An 18,789-nucleotide genomic window follows, 5' to 3' on the forward strand; every position below is an offset into this window, starting at 1 on the left:
TTTAATCATAGATAAGATTGAAACTAAACAAATTTGTCCTAAAACAAGAATAGTATTTTCTGTCATTATGTGGAATACAACTCAGTATTTTGTTTTATGTGTTTTTTAGTTTATTAATAAATTATTTCAATTAATTTTTTCAGTGTTTTATAATTTTTGTTGAGTAAGTGCACCAATTATCGACAGGTCAACTTTTGAAATGGTTATTGGCACATACTCTAAACATTAAAAAACTAAGGTAGACATGTCAATAACTTTTGCATTTGGTTTTATCATATATTTGCATGTTTATTTCCTTGATCAGCTGCTTGAATATAAGGGTACTTCTCTAGGAGTGCTACATTTTCTACCAATTTTTACTATTTTTTTGTTTTAATGGCAAACAATTAAAACAAAAAAACATTTCATTGATTGTTTCCATTGCATTTTGTTTCTCACCTTTTTGGTGGTATATTTTTATAAAAAGGCTGTCATAGAAATTACTAGTTCATATGGTACATAAAAAATATGTGCTTACGGGATTGTGAGGAAATAACGGAAAATCCATATTTTAATATACTAACGAAAAAAAAAAATCAACTAAATTCGACAAATATTAACGATAATACAGCGAAAAAAATCGCAGATTTCTCCAGTGGAAAAAAAGTTATGATCAAGTTTAAGTGACTTTGGTACGTATATTATGAAAGAATATAATTTTTTCACAATTAATATGTACCAATCCATTTTTTCGTTTTTCATATTTAAGTGTTATTTTTCTTTTGTGATTAAATCTCCTGCAAAAAAAAATCATTAAATTCGGACAATTATTAGCTAAGACACAGCCTATTGAACATTTACTTCCCAACTAGTAAAAAATTGTAATTAACAAACAATTTAATGTTGAAAAAGTTTTAATTTTTGTTGTCACGTTTTACTACCAAATGGCTCATTTCTGCAGAATGTTGCCAATCACTGCATATACCATACACCATTCACAGAACCATTTTCTAGGTTCAGATAAATATAGGTATTGCATATTAAGATTAAGAAAAATATTCATTCCTTTCAGTGTAATGCAAAGAATACTAACTTAAGAAGCAGCTTTCAGAATCAGAGGAATGTGCAAATCTCAAAATTGACTTCATGGAAAGTAGTTGTGTTCTTTAGAAATGTCTTGGTATGAATAGAAAGGGGGAAAAAAAGAGGAATACTTCTTGTATCTTAAGTAGAATTCGACGAATGGTTTATACAAGTTACTTTTTACGACCATGGTTGTATGTTTAGTTTTATTTAAATGTGTTAACACGCTCATAAAATGTTACTAGTAACAAGAATTTCAATACATACAGTCTCAAAAACTTTTTATTTAATTTTTTACTAAAGGAAGACACAAATATGAAAGGTAAAATTAAAGTGGAGGCTACTAAGTGTTATGAGTTAATTAAAATGGAATATAGTTAAATAATATAATTACCACACAGATGAAAAAAAATGTACCCACGGATTCTAATAAATTTTTTTTAAGAAATTGGAAAATCTTTTCACTTCGTAAGACAGTACTTAAGTATCTAAAAAAGCCATAAATTACGGCATTAATCATTAATTAATCTCATTCTAGGACCAAATATACTAAATTTTAAAACATTAAAATTAAGAGAATTAACAAATAACTAAAAAGGTAGTTTTTTTTCTGAACAAAATGATTCATATCTCAAAGATGACTTTTTGGGAGACACTGCGTTCTTAAAAAGCAAATCAGAACAGAATTGTCTAATTATTTGCCTTTAATAAATTTTCCTACAAAGGAAAACAAATTTAATGAAAAACAGCCTCAATCTAAGATGAAGAATAATCTCCCGTTTTCGTAACTTAGCCAGTCCGAGAATAGTGAAGAAAAGCGTTCCAAGTGTCTACCCAATCCCGAACTGGTCTACGCTCGATCATGTGTAGTTTATCAATCCAGAACCCGGTTACACTTAGGCATTACCAGGTTTCGGACTGTCTCTTGGAACACAACACTTATGTCACATAAATTTACTACTTACGGGCACGGAACTTTTTATTTCATTAAGGTGAGAATTTTTATATTTGAATGATAATGACTTTTTTTTCAGTTTTCAGTAAACTTTTATTTTATGTGAAGTTGCAGATGGTTTTATTTCTTTCTGCCAGCTAACTCTATAAAACTAGCCGTGTAAATTTTTCTACCGATTCTGCATTTATATCATTTTCAAGATCACAACTAACAATTCTAATTGTTCCTATAATAAAAAATTCCAAATTTAGTAACAAAGGTTGTTTTTTTTTTACCCTATCCAGTAACAGGGGTGTTCGTCTCTCCCTAAGGGTGATGGGTGATGGTACATGCCTTCCATTCCATGAAATGCTAAATAATCATCAATAAAGTTGTAAAAAGATAAATTTATTTTCATTGACTAAAAAAAAAAAAAAAATTAAATCCTTTAATTATGAAATGGTTAAACAAAGAACATTACAAGATAATACTACTCCTACTTCTACTTTTGATGAGAAGGTGGAATATAGGATCTTCTGGAGGATTCACGTAAATAGAGTTGGCATCTGCTGCAACCAAGGGATGGAATAAGTACCCTTCACTCCATCAAAGGAAAAGTGGAGCAGCAAAGGGGGAGATGACCATGTCCTCGCTAAAGAGGTTTTTTAAGGCAAATAGGAATGGCCCAATTTATGTTTTTTTTTTTTTAACCGTTCATTTAATTGCAAAGATGTACTGAATAAAAAATGTATATTTTTAAATTTATTTATTTTATACCAGATCGGCCTGGTGGGCCTTACATGGTTGATATAACCGTTACATTATGAAATGTATCAAATACAATTTTCAATAATTTGGTTCATAAACTTTGGAAAAACAACTAAGCTGTATTCGAGGAAGTCATACCTTACTAATGAAGTTCAACAACTGTTGTACAAATAGAGAACAAAAAGCAGTAGATGATTGGTCCTCACTTCTTTCTTCGCTACTATGCTCACTGTGTAAGATTCGTCTTTTTAGCTTTATTTTTCTTGATAGAATACCCTTTCTATTATAATACTCTTTTCTCCAAGTCTGCATCTCTCCAACAATCAGTAAATATAGGGTTTCCAAAAAAGTGTTAATGCTATTAGAAGGTTAAATATGTATAAAAAAAAAAGATTCATAAGGGAAATAATTTATTTACTAATAATGTGGGCATGATGAGAAATCATTTACTACAAATAAAATCGTCTAAATGGCAATTCAAAAAAGAGAATATCAGTTTCTTCAAATTACTAAGAGAGGTGAGGGCGCGAGAAGGGAATGTCATACAACGTAGATCTATTCGTATAATGATAGCAGCAATTAAATACTTTCTTCCAAGTCTGGCTCAGAAAAGACGTTATCGACCAGTATATTCATTTTTCCCATGTTATTAAATAAATTATTTTCCTCTGAGTTCTTTGATTTTTTATTTAATTAACTTTTAAACCTTCGAGCCATTCGTGTGCTTGAATATTTTTTGAGAACAAATCGAGCAAATTTCTCGAATCATCCTTAACGCCTTGCATAGCATATAATTCATTCACTCAAAAGTGATGGAAGAAATTTACGACCACTTCAATGATTTTTATTTCATATCTTTGTCGCGACTCGTTAATTTTCAAAACAACATACTTTTTTATTTAACTTACATTTGAAGTGTTCTAGTTGTTTTGGTTAGTTGGTAGACCAAAGTCGATAGAAATATTCTTTGTAAGTTGGGAGAATGACTAACCTGCTGTTCTAGTCTTTATCAACAAGTATTAAAATTTTGATAAAGGTAGGATTTAGTGGAGATTTTTGCGTTGTGAAATCTCTAATACCTCTACTTTAATGGCTTAATATGCCAACAATTTTAGCTTGTATACATATAAGAAGCCCTCGCACTGTTGGAAGACATATTACTTTGGTCATACTAAGATTGTTTTTTAATTTGAATGCTATTTTCTTATTTTGTTTCTCTCGTACACAAAGGTAGCCGCCTATATTCTACGAAAATGTCGAATATCGATATTGGTGGTAAGATAGAATTAGTTATTATTATTCTTTTAATAGAAACAGGGTTTGTTTTATTGATTTATTACTATTTTAATTTAGATATGAGAATTAGCTACAAAGCAAAGGATGAAGCCTTCACTGAAGATCAGTTAGTCAGTAAGGAACCTATTGGCCAGTTTTCTGCTTGGTTCGAAGAAGTAAAAAAATGCAAAGACATTTTGGAACCTAATGCTGTGTGTTTAGCAACTGCTAACAAGTAAAGAAAATTTTTGTAAATGTTTTTAGCCTCTTATTGAAATTTATAAAAAAAGTATTTACCAAGAATTGAATTTAACTTACAAAGAGGAAATTGTTAACATCATCCTAACGAATCTTCATAAACATATGATTTGAATTAATTAATATTTTTATTTATTGCTGTTCTCTCATGTTGTCATTAACTGTGGGTTTCTTATGTATTAAGTTTATTGCACAAAATGCTATATTCAGTATTTTTTACCCTTTGTTCCTATGATTATATTTATATATATTTCTGACCTCCTCTAAAATAACAGTTATTAATCAGAATAAACCTCATTTTGATATAGTTGTTTTGCCATTAAGTATAAATGAAGCAATTATGTCCATCTTCATCTGCTTTCTAAACAAAAATTAGGGTAAAATACGGATCTATAATGTTCACAATTTTTTTTTTTTTTAATTAAAAGTAATTACTAGATATATCTGTCTTCTCCTGCTGAGGAGACCTTTAGAGGTTTCTTTACCTCTTGAGTGTTCTGGAGCTGGCAGCTGTTATCTAGATATTACTGCTAATTGAAAATAGTGGTTCGGAAGTATTTTTACTTTTAGTCCATTTTGAAAACTTTTGGCAGTACACAGCCATCAACTTCAACACAACAAGAGAATCCTAGTTAGCCCAGGTCTAACAGAGAGCACTAAACTTATTTTATTTTTACTATAAATAAATTCTAGTTAATATGAACAATAGTTCATATGAATGTAATATAGTTAACTAAACATATCTCATAAAGTGGAGTTGTTCTGATTAAATCTCTTATTGGTGTGTTGCAAGGCAGAGTTAGGTATTCGGAACAATTGTCATATTTTTTTTAAGATCAGATATATTTTTTATATATTATTTTTTAAAGATAAATAAATAGTTAGATTAATTGTTATTATTTTATATTAGCCATTCATTTCAAGTTAGACGGATATATAATGTAAAAATGTTTTTTTATTTATTCCATTTATTAGAACAGTTTGGAAAAGTTTAGATTCATGAATGTAAATAATTATTGTAGTAAATAACTTATTTCAAGAGGTATAAATATTATTATCGAGGATAATATTATTATAATTTTCTCAAAAAAAGAAAAATAATAATAATAATAGAGCTTTTATATTTTACAAAGTTTTAGCTACATTGTTTTAAAATTTTTTAAAAATAACTAAAATGGTAATTTAAAAAAATTTTAGTTATTTTGCTAGTCATTTTCTGTCATGCATTCAGTGTCAGTTAAGTTATGAATTTTATAATTTATATATTACATTATAGTTAGCATGCTGTAATTCTTGAAATAAAGACAAACAAATAATTGTTTGCATCATGTACATTTCATTTTCTTATATATATTTTTTTTGTGCACCAAAGGTGTCATATTTTTAATTTTACTTTTAAGGAATGGTGCACCATCAGCCAGGATTGTGTTATTGAAGGGTTATGGGCCAGATGGTTTTAAATTTTTTACTAACTATGAAAGTCGTAAAGGAAAAGATCTGGTTAGTACTTTTTCTTTCTTTATTTTTTGCTAAATCTTTTTACTAGCTTTACTTTCTTATTTTTTACTACTAAAATGAAGTATGATTTCATTAATTTGTTATGAAAAAAAAAAACAGATTTTTCTTAATAATACTTATGTAAAAACGATGCAATCACTGGGTCTGATAGTGAAGCCAGTTAGCTATCTGTTGAATTAAGATAAAATTAATTACTTGGAAAAAAGTAGCAAGATTTATGAGTAAGAGCACTGCATTGTGTGGAACATCAACTTTGAAATTATTGACAAATTTCCAAATGAAAGGGTAAAAAACATGATTTTAATTAGTGGCCAACTATTTTTACTTCAGTCTTATGAAAATTCTGATCAGCAAAATTTTCAAGTTCTGGACTAATTCAGTGATAATAAAACCAGACATCATGGATATTGGGAAAACTTTGATTCTTGGATAAAACAGTTGTACTTAAACTCAATTTATTTCAGAATTAACTAAAGATTGATAATGATGAGTTAATAATTGATCGTTGATATATATTTGAGGAGATGGTTAGGGGTGCAGTCAGTGAAGAACACAAATAAGTAAAAACTTATTTATTAGTGCTAACGTTTCAACCAGAATTTCAGGCCTTCATCGGGGCTGAGAACAAAAAAAAAAGAAGTAAAATAGCAATCTTAATGAATAAAAGGAATTACAGAATAATTAGAAAATAAAATATAATGTATGTACATAAATAGTGTTGAAAGGGGAATGTAAAGTCTTAATGTTATAAGAAGATGAAGGTTGTATAAACATCTAGAAAGTAAATATATGTACAAATTGAAAATCATTTAAAATTAAAATTATGAAAAAAGTGTAAAAGAAAACTTGTATATAATTAATTAAATATGCATATTTAAAGAAATAAAATATAAAGTTATATGAGACAAAAGGTGTTAAGAAATAAGAATATCTAGTGAGTAAATATATGTATCAAAAGAAAATTATTTAAAATTAAAGTTATGAGAAAGAAAATATATATATATATATATATAGTTAATGAAATATGTAAGTAAAATAATACAATGAAAGAAATAAAATATAAATTTATATAAGCCAAAAGAAATAAAGTTATATTTAAGTTAAAGAAATAAAATATAAAGTTACGTAAGGCAAAGGAGTAAAGAGATATGAATATGAATAAGAAAATTTTGTTAGTGAATATATGTCCAAAAAAAAAATTATGTAAAATTAAAGTTATGAAAAAAAATGATAAAGAAAATATATGTAATTAATGAAATACGTAAATAAAATGGTTGAATGAAAGAAATAACATATAAAGTTATTTAAGCCAAAAGGAGTAATTAGTAAATATCACAATAATTAAATTTGGTGAAAATAACTTAATACTATGGGTAAGGAAAAAATAGTTAAAAATCTAAGAAGAGTTGTAAAAGGAAAGATGAAGAAAAAAAAATTATTAAACTTGAAGAACAGACGAATGTGTTTATGTTTGCCAAACAAGTGAGGTGACAGCCGGTTGTTGAGCCAAAGGTTATTAACTCCGGGCAGTGCTGGTTCGAATCAAAGCTGGGGGGTGGACTTTTTTATTTAGTTGCGGTTGCAAAAAATGAAAAACTTAACCCCTACCCTGGTTAGAATAGTTTGGTATAAAAAAAAAAATGGCTGATTTCAGAATTAAGAAATATGTTGATGGTTAGCAGCTAATGGTTAAAATTTAAATTGACAGAAGAATGTTCTGGTTGGACATATGAGTTTTTTTTTGTCTTGGGGACTGCAGTAAGTACATAAGTTTTAATAAAATCAAAGGAATGGTTCAAAGATAAGGAGTGTTCCAGAAATTTTGAAGCAGAAGAATTATGGGAGGAGTCGGAATATTAATGTTGTGTGATGCAATATTTTAGGAAGTTTTTAGTTTCTCCAATATAAGAGGAGTTACTTTCCTTCAACACCATCTATGTATCTATATAGTCTGTTATTTTTTTATTCTGTAATTCCTGATGGTTGATATCTTGTTTTTGTTGTTCTTAGACCTGGTAAAGCCTGAAATTCTGGCCAAAAGGTTGGCACCAATAAGTAAGTTTTTACTTATTTGTGTTCTTCATTTGTGCTTATACCAAAAGACTGTTGGTTTAAATTTATTTGACCGGCACAATTTATTCGTGTCTTCCTCTACTTATTAATAGGTCATTTTGTATACTTGACTATTGATGTCAACAATGTCTGTAGCAACAGACTCACGAAGGTTTTTAATTTAAAAACATCAATAAATCGAGAGTTGTGTTGCAATTGTATTTAAAAACGATGAAAGGTAGCACTACAACCTATCTAGAGTCTTAGGTCCAGTACTAGGTAATGGAGTATTATTCTTGACCAATGGTTATGGTAGAAGGTAATCTGGCTAGGACACAGCACAAAAATCAGTTTTTTCCCCAAGCCATCTATTGAAGAATCAGATTGGTATCCACTTTACAGATGCTGTAGAGCCTCCACTACTCGAAGGTCTATCCATACTGATATAACAATAAATAAACTATAAACCAAGGCTGTACCCAAACGCAGACCCAAGGGTAAAGAGTTTAGTACCTAATCCTCCGAGCAACCCTCGCCCGATTCTGATTTTCTAAATATTCATGTTCTGATTTTCTAAATATACATGTTCTGAAATAAATTTTATTTTTGACTTTTTCAGGATGAAAATCCTCAGGCAGCTCTAACTTTTTATTGGCCAACATTCAATAGACAAGTATTATTTTTCTGCCATGATCTTTAATTATGGTTTTTAATTTTATCATTTTATCATGCAATTATTAATTTCTAGGTACGTATTGAAGGAAAAGTGAAGAAAGTTTCAGAACAGGAGTCTTATGAGTACTTTAACCGCAGGCCATTTGAAAGTAGAATTAGTGCTATCATAAGTCCTCAAAGTAGTACTGTCCCTAGTAGGGAATTTTTAATAAATGCAAGCAAAGAACAACTTGCCAAGTAAGTAGAAATAATAATAATTCTTAATGTGATTATTACATTAATATTTATATTTTTAATTATAATAATTAAAACTGGTTAACTTTTTTATGTAAAGTATTAATGCTGAGGATCAAGATATTGTCTGATTTTAATTTTTCATGAGATATTTGTTCCAACTTTTGGCATTTTGTTAAGGTTTAAAGTAACTTAAAAAGTCGGACTGAAATTTTTTTTTTTTTTAATAATTTCTTTATTGATATTTACAACTGTATACATATATACACATCAAGTAAATTTCCTGTAAGTGATATTATGACATGATAAAAACATGTAGATCAGTCTTTTGTAATGGATTGGAAGTTTGGACCGTTTGTCTAGTAAATGTTGTAATAGTCGGAATCGACGAGCAGTTTTCTGTCTTTTCAGTCTTGTATGAGGATTCCATGTCAGTCGTTTGTCCAGATTTAGTCCTAAGTAACGGATCTGTTCAACAGGAATGAGTGGGGTATTATTAAAAGATACTGTAGGGGAAGACGAAGGTTTACGACAAAGGGTAAATGTGATTTGGTGGGATTTATTGGAATTTATTTATACCTCCAGTTTCGGCACTATTCTTCGAGGGTGGTGATGTGGGATTGGAGGGATTGGGATACAATGGAAGGATCATTATTCACTGACAATAGGCATGTGTCATCAGCATACGTGGTGAGAATAGTGTTAGGATGGGTTGGGATGTCAGCTGTAAAAACTATATAAAGGATAGGACCAAGGATACTACCCTGAGGAAACAGGGATGAATAAGCGCTGTTGTGATTTACTTGAAATAACCTGTTTGAGAGATAAGAACGGATAATGAGATAATATGTAGGGGGTAGGAATTTACGGATCTTGTATAGCAGTCCTCGATCAAAGGACTGAAAATTAAAATTTGGAATTTACACTAGTCACAACAAAGTCAGACAGAAGAAAGAATGACTTGAGGTGGAGTGGAATTCATAACAAGCTTATCCTAGAGAAACTTTTTTCATAGCTACCCGAAGCTACTGGTTAATACAATTCCGAGAATATTCATCACTTGTCTTTACTTGTTCTTTTTTATGTTGAATTCGGCTTATTATAGATTAATCAATTCTTTGCCTTATCTTAAATTTGTCAATTCAAAGCTATAAAACAATTATAAAATGAAATTAAAATCTATGAATAATGATATACATACACCTATGAGTATATAGTATGAAAAATTTAGTTAATTTTATTTAACCAATGTTAATGTTGATTTAATTTGAATTAAATTTAACAAAAATCAGAATTTTGCCCAAAAATATTAGAATGTGAAATATTTGTGCAGAAAAAACTCAAAATTAGTATTATTAGAATGTATTTTCCATGATTCAAATTACTGTCAAGGTTAAGTGGAATCTGGAGCTAGGGACCAAATATGCAATTGCATGAAAATTTGGTCTCTAAATATAATTCTCCAGAGTCATAAATAGATTGCTTATCTGCTAACTTTAAGACATACTTAGCTGATAATATTTTTGTTATAGAGTTTATTTAGGCATCACAATTGCAAATTACAAAGCAATTGATAAGATTTAAAACAGAAAATACAGGAGTGGAGGAGATATTTTTGTTGTAACTTAATCTTTGTATGTTGAAAGAAATTGTTGAGAATCATTGAACGCACAGAAAAGAAGCTCAAAATTACATTGACATTGTTAACTTCCATACCATTTCTTGGTGATTTTAGATTTCTCAGAAAATAATTGAGAACTATCTGCATTGTGATTTTTATTTATGAAGTAATTTTTTTTTCTCTCCAATTCACAAATATTTCATTTGTATTAAAAAACAAATATACCTAGTGAAAAGGGCAACATGTACTCTTAAGAAAATATTAAAAATGGTAAAATATGTAAAAATATAATTAAATGTTTCTATGAAGCATAAAGATGCATATAAAAGTTGTAGAAAAAAATATGTGAAAATAGAAGAGTCATACTCCTAGTAATATCATCGACCTCGGTTATATCAACTAAAACTTTTGTTTATATAAGAGTATATGACTATTTAATTTTCATATAAAAAAGGAAATTAATTTTTTATCTTAATGTTGTTTATTTTATTTCAGAGGTGATGTGACAAAACCTGCGTCATGGGGAGGATATTTGTTATTTCATGAACAAGTAGAATTTTGGCAGGGTCAGACAGATAGGTTACATGACAGGATAGTGTACTCAAGAGACAATGGAGAATGGAAAATATACAGATTAGCTCCATAACTATTCTTAGTTAATGACTTCATTACAATTTAGGTACAACTGGAGTAAGGGGGAAATTATATTTTTAAAAGCTTGTATATTGTTGATGCATTTTTAAATTTTTTTTTAAGGAATAAAGCATTTATGGAAAAGTTAATATTTTTTGGTGTAATTTATTTTATTGTTAATTATTTGAAAAAAAGGAATAGAAGTGGAAATATGGATTTCTTTTGTTACAATTTTTTATGATAATAAATGAATGTAGTAATGATCCATTTTTTAGGCTTCACTATCCTTTTTTATAGATAAAACTTCTAAAGATTGCCATATCTAATTATAGTGTGCCTATTAGGGACTCAGAAGTCTGATAAATATTTTATGATAAATAATAACAAAGTTATTATTTTCTTTAAAACTTTTATGTTTGTTACTATCTGGAAATGATTTGTATATTTATTATTAATGAGCTATCCAATTGTGACTGATATGTATAATAATTATTGTTCATTGTAGCATTATGATTATTGTAATTAACTCTTTGGTTTGACAATTTGTATTGGTCTACAATATTTGAAAATACTAAATTATTATGGAAATAAATATAATAGCAGTTATCAAATTGTATTTTTCTTATTGACTAATAACTTATCCTTTGTTTAAATGTAATAATAACTATATTATTAAATTAAAATGAACTAAAACACATTTATTATATGCTGAATGAAGTATTAGTTTCACTTATTCAGGCATATCTGAAGATGAAATGTATGTAGACTATAAAAGTGATTCTTTATACAAATGTATTCAAACCCCAAAGTCTTGTTAGTACTCCTAAAAATATGAAAGTACAAAATATCAAAAATTTTCAGTCAAAAAACCTTTAATGCCATATCTAAGGATTGTAGACACTATTATATATATATATATATATATATATATATATTTTAGTTTTGACAAACATGACATTGGAAAAATTTAATTCAATTTAAAAAAAATTCTATATGCGACTATGACTATATGAGTCCTGAAGATATTGGTCCCCCTATTCCCCATGTTCATCTTCACTCCCTAATTTACAATTTTATGATTTTTTAATATATTGTTTTGTTTTTTTCTTTGGCCACCTAATGTGTATTGTATTTGAGGATCCAAAAACAAATACAAAAATTAATTTTTTCTTGTTTTTGTTTCTGGGAGTGATAATAACGAATATAAATTTTTTCCCTGCCAAGAATACAACAGTTTAACAAAACATAACGAAGCCCTAATGCAATTGTGAATAATCGGATGTCTGTACAATTTCTCCCTTTTTAAGTTTTTCATAAAATTCCATAATTGATAACAGTACTGTTTATTTTTTCGAATAAAAAAAGGTACTTGGGAAGATTTTTTGAAAAATTCACATTTAAGCCCTATTAAACTATTTAAATCTACTATTTAAGGACATTCAACTGTAAGTTGACATAATCGAGTTAAATCAAAAGCCTTTTTCGAGAAAATCGGTTCTATAATTTCCGTTTCGTACTATTAGTTTTTGAGCATTGCCTAATACAGACTATTTTGCGAAAATTGGTTATTTGGATTCAGGAGACATCAAAATGTGCCGTTGAAAACTGGGATTCGAAATTTTTCACGATCGCAATACTTTCCCTTACTTTATATCCCATGTATAGGTAAGAGAAAGTAAAAATAGAACCACTGAAAAATTGTGAACAGATTTTCGCGTTATCTGTAAATTGTAATCGACGAGAAAAATGAAACTATTAAGACTAGAAATCCGGATTGAGCAATGGTGCAACCAATGGCGGATAAAAGTTAATGAATCAAAATGCACCCATGTGACCTTCACTCTTACTCTTAACAATATACCTCTTCCCAGATCCGACACAGTGCGATACCTCGGATTCACTTTGGACAAAAGACTCACCTGGAACCAACATACTAGACTCAAAAGACAAGAACTCAACAGACGATTCGGGCAACTATACCGACTGCTCAGCCGGACCTCTCATCTCTCACTAGAAAACAAACTACTAATTTATAAGACTATACTGCGACCTATCTGGACCTACGGACTTGAACTTTGGGGAACAGCTAAACCGTCGAACATCAAACGTATCCAATCCTTTCAATCCAAAATCCTTAGAACCATAGTTAATGCACCCTACTACGTTTCCAACAGAACACTACACCATGACCTACATATCCCTTTTGTCCTTGATCTCATTCCAACCACATTCTCAAAATTCCATATAAACCTTCCAACCATCCTAATCCTTTGGTTCAAACCTTATCTAGTTCCACCCATCCCTACAGCCCACCTAGAAGGTTGAAACGGCAGTGGCCAAGGGACTTATTAAAATAAAAAATGGACAATTGGAGTTCTGGCAATGGTCAGATTCTCCACTCAAGTTGAGTGTTTGCGGCTTTAGCGCACTTGCTCAGCCTCCACTGGCCCATTACCAGTGATGCGGCGAGAGGGATGCGCTGGGATCTCTTGAGCTCTGCTCTACCCCTCACACGTGGGGGATAGAGTGGGCTCAGGGATCCTCAGGTCGATTCAGTAAATATTGTATATATTATTTTATCATTATGTTATTTTATTTATTTATTTTCATACAGATAGTCTGATTATGTTCATTTGTCTATTCTTTTGTTTGTATATATTTGGTATATCCTTGCTGAAATTAAGTCCCATTTATAATGATGAGAAGATAGTTGACCGTGAATAATATTTTCTTTTTAATATTCATTGGTTGTAATCTTGTTCTTTGTTCTTAGCCCTGACGAAGGCTAGAAATTCTGGTCGAAACGTTGACACTATCAAATAAGTTTTTCAACTTATTTGTGTTATATTCTGAACCCCCCCACCCTCCCAACTATCTTCTTCTCATAAATACCATTTAATTGTGCATTTTTATAACGATTCTAATAAAAAACATTTCAGCCATTTTCAAGAAAATTTAAAAATTGATGTTAAAGTGGTACTTTCAGTAAGTCATAACTTTTTTTTGTGAGCTAGGCTGTTCATATACACACAATTACAGTGGTTCATCAAGTAATTCATTCTGTGTTCATTTATTAAACAGACCTATGGAGGCAGTCCTTGATTAGATTAGATTTTTATCCAGAGCGATCAACATCTAGGTTATTACACTAGAAAGGGGCAGTCCTTGACTTGCTCTTTTTACAATCGAATTTAACATGTTGAATAGGAGTGGGACAAGGAAAGACCCGTATCTCAGTTCTGAGCTCAATGCGAATACGTTTCCGATTTTCCTGCCAACCAATTCAACTAATTGTACACATTGTAAGTTAAATTACCTGAAGCTGGGATGTCTGTTTCTTCCATAGCATGGTGTAATACCTTCCTGATGAGCGAGTATTATGCAGTTTTAAAGTCTATAAAGAGCAGTAACCACATGGAGTAACCAAACTTATTAATTTTTTCGATCAATTAACTAAGCGAGAGTATCTAGTCAATGGTTCGACGATTGGCCCTAAATCCACCTTGGTGGTCTATGAGGAGTGATTTCACGTTTGGGTAAAGGCGGTTACATAATGAAATTGAGAAAACCATGTATTCTGTAAACTGATAGATGTTGCATTGGGTTGAGTCGCCTTTCTTTTTAAAAATTGGTATTATGATTGACTCTCTCCTTCTGCATTGCTTCTGAGCTCCAAATTTGATCTATGATCCTCGTAATTCTTCTGTTTGTGCTCAGGTATCAACGTCACGTGCTTGAGAATAACTATTTTACAAACATCAGATATGAGATTGTCAAACTGGTCAGTTGAAATAGGTTTTTCCAAAGAACCGAAAAGTTGCCATTGTCTTATTTATTTTCATATATAATGTTAATTTTTGAAATATGCTTAGTTTTCTTTTTATTAAAACTGAAAAAAGTTCCAAAATGTTGGCTGTTTTCGTTGTTGAACCGGGGCTGGCGAAACGGGAAACCTGGATTTTTTGTCACAAATATAATCAGATACTATTTTAATATGTTCCAATATAATTAGATACCGTCCCAGTCCAAAACATATCTACCGGGGACATACTTAAGATTTCACTCATTGTCAACATTTGATAGTGTAGAAACAAGAACGATTTTCAACAAAGTAGGAGTTGAAAAACTAGCAAGAAAATCGTAGTAAGACCGGATTGGAGTTTTACGGACCAGATAACACCAACGTTTGGAAACCTATCTCAGGTATTTGCCAAAAATGCAATAAAATTTTCTCAATACCACCTCCACAGTTTAAGTTCCATTTAATCACGATCCTCCCCAAAAGCTTGATTTATTTCAGTGAGATCGATGTTTTCAACATTTTTTCCATTGTCGATTGCCCTGACCTACCAATGAATCTTTTGGTTCTAAATAATTGGTTCTAAAAAGTATTAAATTGGTTATCATACTACAGTCAATTTGATTTTAATGTTTAATAATCAAATAAAAAATACTAGTTCAGCTAGAACATAATTATTAAAAACATTGTAACTTGTGAATATTACTTAATATGAGCTGAGGTAAACTTTTTTACCTTGGAATATAGCAGCATTTGATTATTAAATGTTTTAACATTAAATTTAACACATTCCAAGACTCTTTTTGGTGATAATATTATACTTTACTATTTTATCATATTACTATAATATCATATTTTACCATTCCTGAGATGTTTATTTATAGCTCTTTTGGTTGTTAAAATTTTGGCAGTTTCTTCCATATGACTTTTTCCAAATACTTAAATTTAATTTGACTTTTGAATTTTGTACAGATAAAAATAACTCATGTACATGGCTTTTATTGAACATTTTTAGAGCACTATCAATAATAATCGATTTAGTACCGCGGTGTTGTTCGACTCTGCGCAAAAGCATTCTATCAACTAAAGTTTGTGCTTACCCCAATCCTTTACACATAGATTATAAAATATTTGTTTTTGGATGAATGAACACACGATTTCAGATTATAGTTTTTCTCAAATTTACTGATATCCTAGAGTTTACTTAAGTTTGTATAATATTTATTACTTTTAAGAATGGACCAATCAACGAATAAGTTTAAAATAGCTGAAGGAGATTGGATTTGCAGTGACTTGAACTGTGGAAACATCAATTTTTCGAGGAGAAACAAGTGCAATAGATGTGGAAAAGATAGGGCTGAAGGTTCAATGAAAAAGAAATTAGGCCAAGAAGTAGGTAAGATTTTTGCTGATAAAAGTCGTGGTTTATTTAGTGCTGATGACTGGCAGTGTCTGAAATGTGGAAATGTTAATTGGGCTAGAAGACAACAGTGTAATGTGTGTAATGCCCCAAAGTTTGGTGAAGTAGAAGAGAGGACAGGTTATGGAGGTGGTTATAATGATAGAGGTGTAGTGGAGTACATACAGAGAGAAGATTCTGACAGCGAGTATGATGAATTTGGAAGGAGGAAAAAAAAGAAGAAAGAGAAAAAATCTTCTGATGAGGATGATAGTAATAATGTTGAGGAAATCTCTCATAAATTATCAAATGAGGATGAAGAAGAGGAAGATGAGGAGGAGGATGATGAAGATGACTTATCCAAATATGATTTGAGTGATTGGGGAACCAACGATGATGAACCAAAAGAGGATAAGAATGATCTGTCATCCAAAAAAAATACTCCTAAGGAGAGTCGATCGAGGTCAAGATCTCCTGCTTGGAAACGCACATGAAGTTTGATGCTCAAGTGTATGTGCTAAAGAAATTGTCTAAAGACTTGTGTAATTTATGTAAATTGAAAACAAACTTTATACGTGCTATACTATGACTATGTTCGGCTACATATTTTAGTTCTGCAGGATAGTGGAGTAATTATAGTTATAAAAAACTTAATTACCCATGTTACCTAGCCCTTTCACATAATTTCTTCAGGAAGATGAACCCCTGGTTAGTGAAAGTCCTATTGTAATTCGTAGTCTCCCACTTCATCACACTTCTTTTAAGTATGAGTGTTCAAAATAATAATGTTTTCTTTAAGTTTTCAGTGTAAGAGTTTTTTTTTTTTTTACATATTAGTATGTATGTATATAAAAATAAAAATTTTGATTGTTTCGTTAAGATTTTTTATCGACATTAAAATATACCTATTTTGTTGATGACGTTTTACAGAGCCATAATTTTTAAATAATACAATGCTTGTTTATTTCTTAAAACTGGTATTGATTTGAAAGTTTGTCACTAATTATTCTTTGTTGGTATAGTTTTTAGAATCTTTCTAAGAAGAAAATAACTAAGTTTTCATGTTAAATACTCTGACATTAACCCTACTTGTAAATTTAACATATAATGTTTAATGAATGCTTGTATGCGATAGTGGATTTGAAAAATATTGTGATGGATTTAAAAAAAGAAGGCAATTGCACTAAAGCTGTTTTATAATTTGTTTTCATTAAATATATGTCTAAGTATGGAAGTTATTTCGCTAACATGTTCTTTAAAAGGGTTATCCTTTTATGAAAATAAATTAGTGATTTCCACCTTGTGTTTTTTGTAAAACTACTACCTTGAAATTGCTTTGAAAATGTGTAATTTTAAGGTTTTACTGGTTATATTTCATATTTAATGATGTAGAGGTAGTTGATTGAAGATAAATTATAATGAAAAGTTGGTTGAGAGCTGCGGTCAGTGAAAAAACCCCAATAAGAAAAATCTTATTTTTTATTGTGTGCTAACATTTCTGTATGAGTTGTAGGCCTTTATCAGGACAACTGGTTTAATAGTATAACCATTTTAACTTTTTATTTGATTTAATGCCTACGTGCAAGTATCAAGCATCTTTCTCAAACATTGTGTATAGATAGTTTTATAAAAATTGATTCAAAAATGTTTATGTGTGAAGAAATTCTCTCTTAATCTTTATAATTGTAATTTTGACGTTTAAGGAATTATCTGCATCATTGGGATTTATCTAATTATTAACGTTGTAAATTCATGTATCGTGCAAGAAAATTTCTACCTTAAGAATGATTAACAAAATATGGTACAATGTTGGCAATGATAGAGAAACTAAACATCATAGGAATTAATAAAAAAATTAATAAGAGTAATGTTGATAATGATAGTAAGATGATTAAGAGACTGGGGAATTTTATTTTATTGATTTATATTTCCAAGATGGTAATGTAACAAATTAAACTCAGTGATAAAAATGATGTTGAAGAATAATTTGAATACCTTCAAATGAATTATATAGTTGTTATTACTGATAAAAACAATTAGATCTTTGTATATTCTAGCTTCCTTTATAAATATATACAAAAATTGTATAATTAACATAATATAAAATTCATGTTTGACTAGCATTAAGGAAATTATAAAAATAGTGCACAAACCAAATATAATTTACCAGATAATATGTGAAAATCAATTATATATATGATAAATGTCAAAATTATTGTTATAAACACTGTATATTTCTTTTCCACAACTCAAATAGAGAAAGTAGTATTTAAAAGAGTAAAATAGTTGAGGCGATATTTATGCTTAAAAAGATGATTAGTTCATTGGAGAAGTTTGTCGGGGAGTGCGGTCAGCAAAGAACAACATAAATCAACAAAACCATATTTATTTATTTTATGCCGACGTTTTGACCTGAGTTTCAGGTCTTCATCAGGGCTATAGAACAAAAGAGATAACAACAACATTTAGAGTAACATACAATTGAAAAGGAATAGTATACAAACAAATATTGAATTAAATCATAAATGATAAAAAATTGATAACTGATAATTGAATAGTAC

At 29.6% G+C, this 18,789-nt stretch overlaps 2 protein-coding genes across 2 annotated transcripts; both read left to right on the forward strand.

Annotated features, from left to right (window-relative positions):
- Nucleotides 1-3,805: 3,805 nt before the first annotated feature.
- On the forward strand, nt 3,806-11,179 carry LOC106682950 (pyridoxine-5'-phosphate oxidase). The gene is made up of 6 exons (XM_014424106.3): nt 3,806-4,039; nt 4,118-4,274; nt 5,698-5,797; nt 8,487-8,540; nt 8,616-8,779; nt 10,893-11,179. The coding sequence occupies exons 1-6, from the start codon at nt 3,958-3,960 to the stop codon at nt 11,041-11,043; spliced, it is 708 nt and encodes a 235-aa protein (XP_014279592.1). The 5' UTR covers nt 3,806-3,957; the 3' UTR covers nt 11,044-11,179.
- Nucleotides 11,180-15,824: 4,645 nt separating this feature from the next.
- On the forward strand, nt 15,825-17,526 carry LOC106682963 (zinc finger Ran-binding domain-containing protein 2). The gene has a single exon (XM_014424133.3). It carries the CDS (start codon nt 16,066-16,068, stop codon nt 16,720-16,722), a length of 657 nt encoding a protein of 218 aa, XP_014279619.1. The 5' UTR covers nt 15,825-16,065; the 3' UTR covers nt 16,723-17,526.
- Nucleotides 17,527-18,789: the final 1,263 nt, after the last annotated feature.

This window comes from Halyomorpha halys, unplaced genomic scaffold (assembly GCF_000696795.3).
Source record: "Halyomorpha halys isolate HHAL.00 unplaced genomic scaffold, Hhal_1.1 Scaffold453.1, whole genome shotgun sequence".
NCBI lineage: Eukaryota > Metazoa > Arthropoda > Insecta > Hemiptera > Pentatomidae > Halyomorpha > Halyomorpha halys.

What these genes read in the sequence shown, in the direction of transcription:
- LOC106682950 (XM_014424106.3), top strand. Translation starts at nt 3,958, where the DNA reads ATGCTATTTTCTTATTTTGTTTCTCTCGTACACAAAGGTAGCCGCCTA. An exon ending in TGTTTAGCAACTGCTAACAA is followed by an intron (nt 4,275 to 5,697) that starts GTAAAGAAAATT and finishes TTTACTTTTAAG; the next exon opens with GAATGGTGCACCATCAGCCA. An exon ending in GGCCAACATTCAATAGACAA is followed by an intron (nt 8,541 to 8,615) that starts GTATTATTTTTC and finishes ATTAATTTCTAG; the next exon opens with GTACGTATTGAAGGAAAAGT.
- LOC106682963 (XM_014424133.3), top strand. Translation starts at nt 16,066, where the DNA reads ATGGACCAATCAACGAATAAGTTTAAAATAGCTGAAGGAGATTGGATT.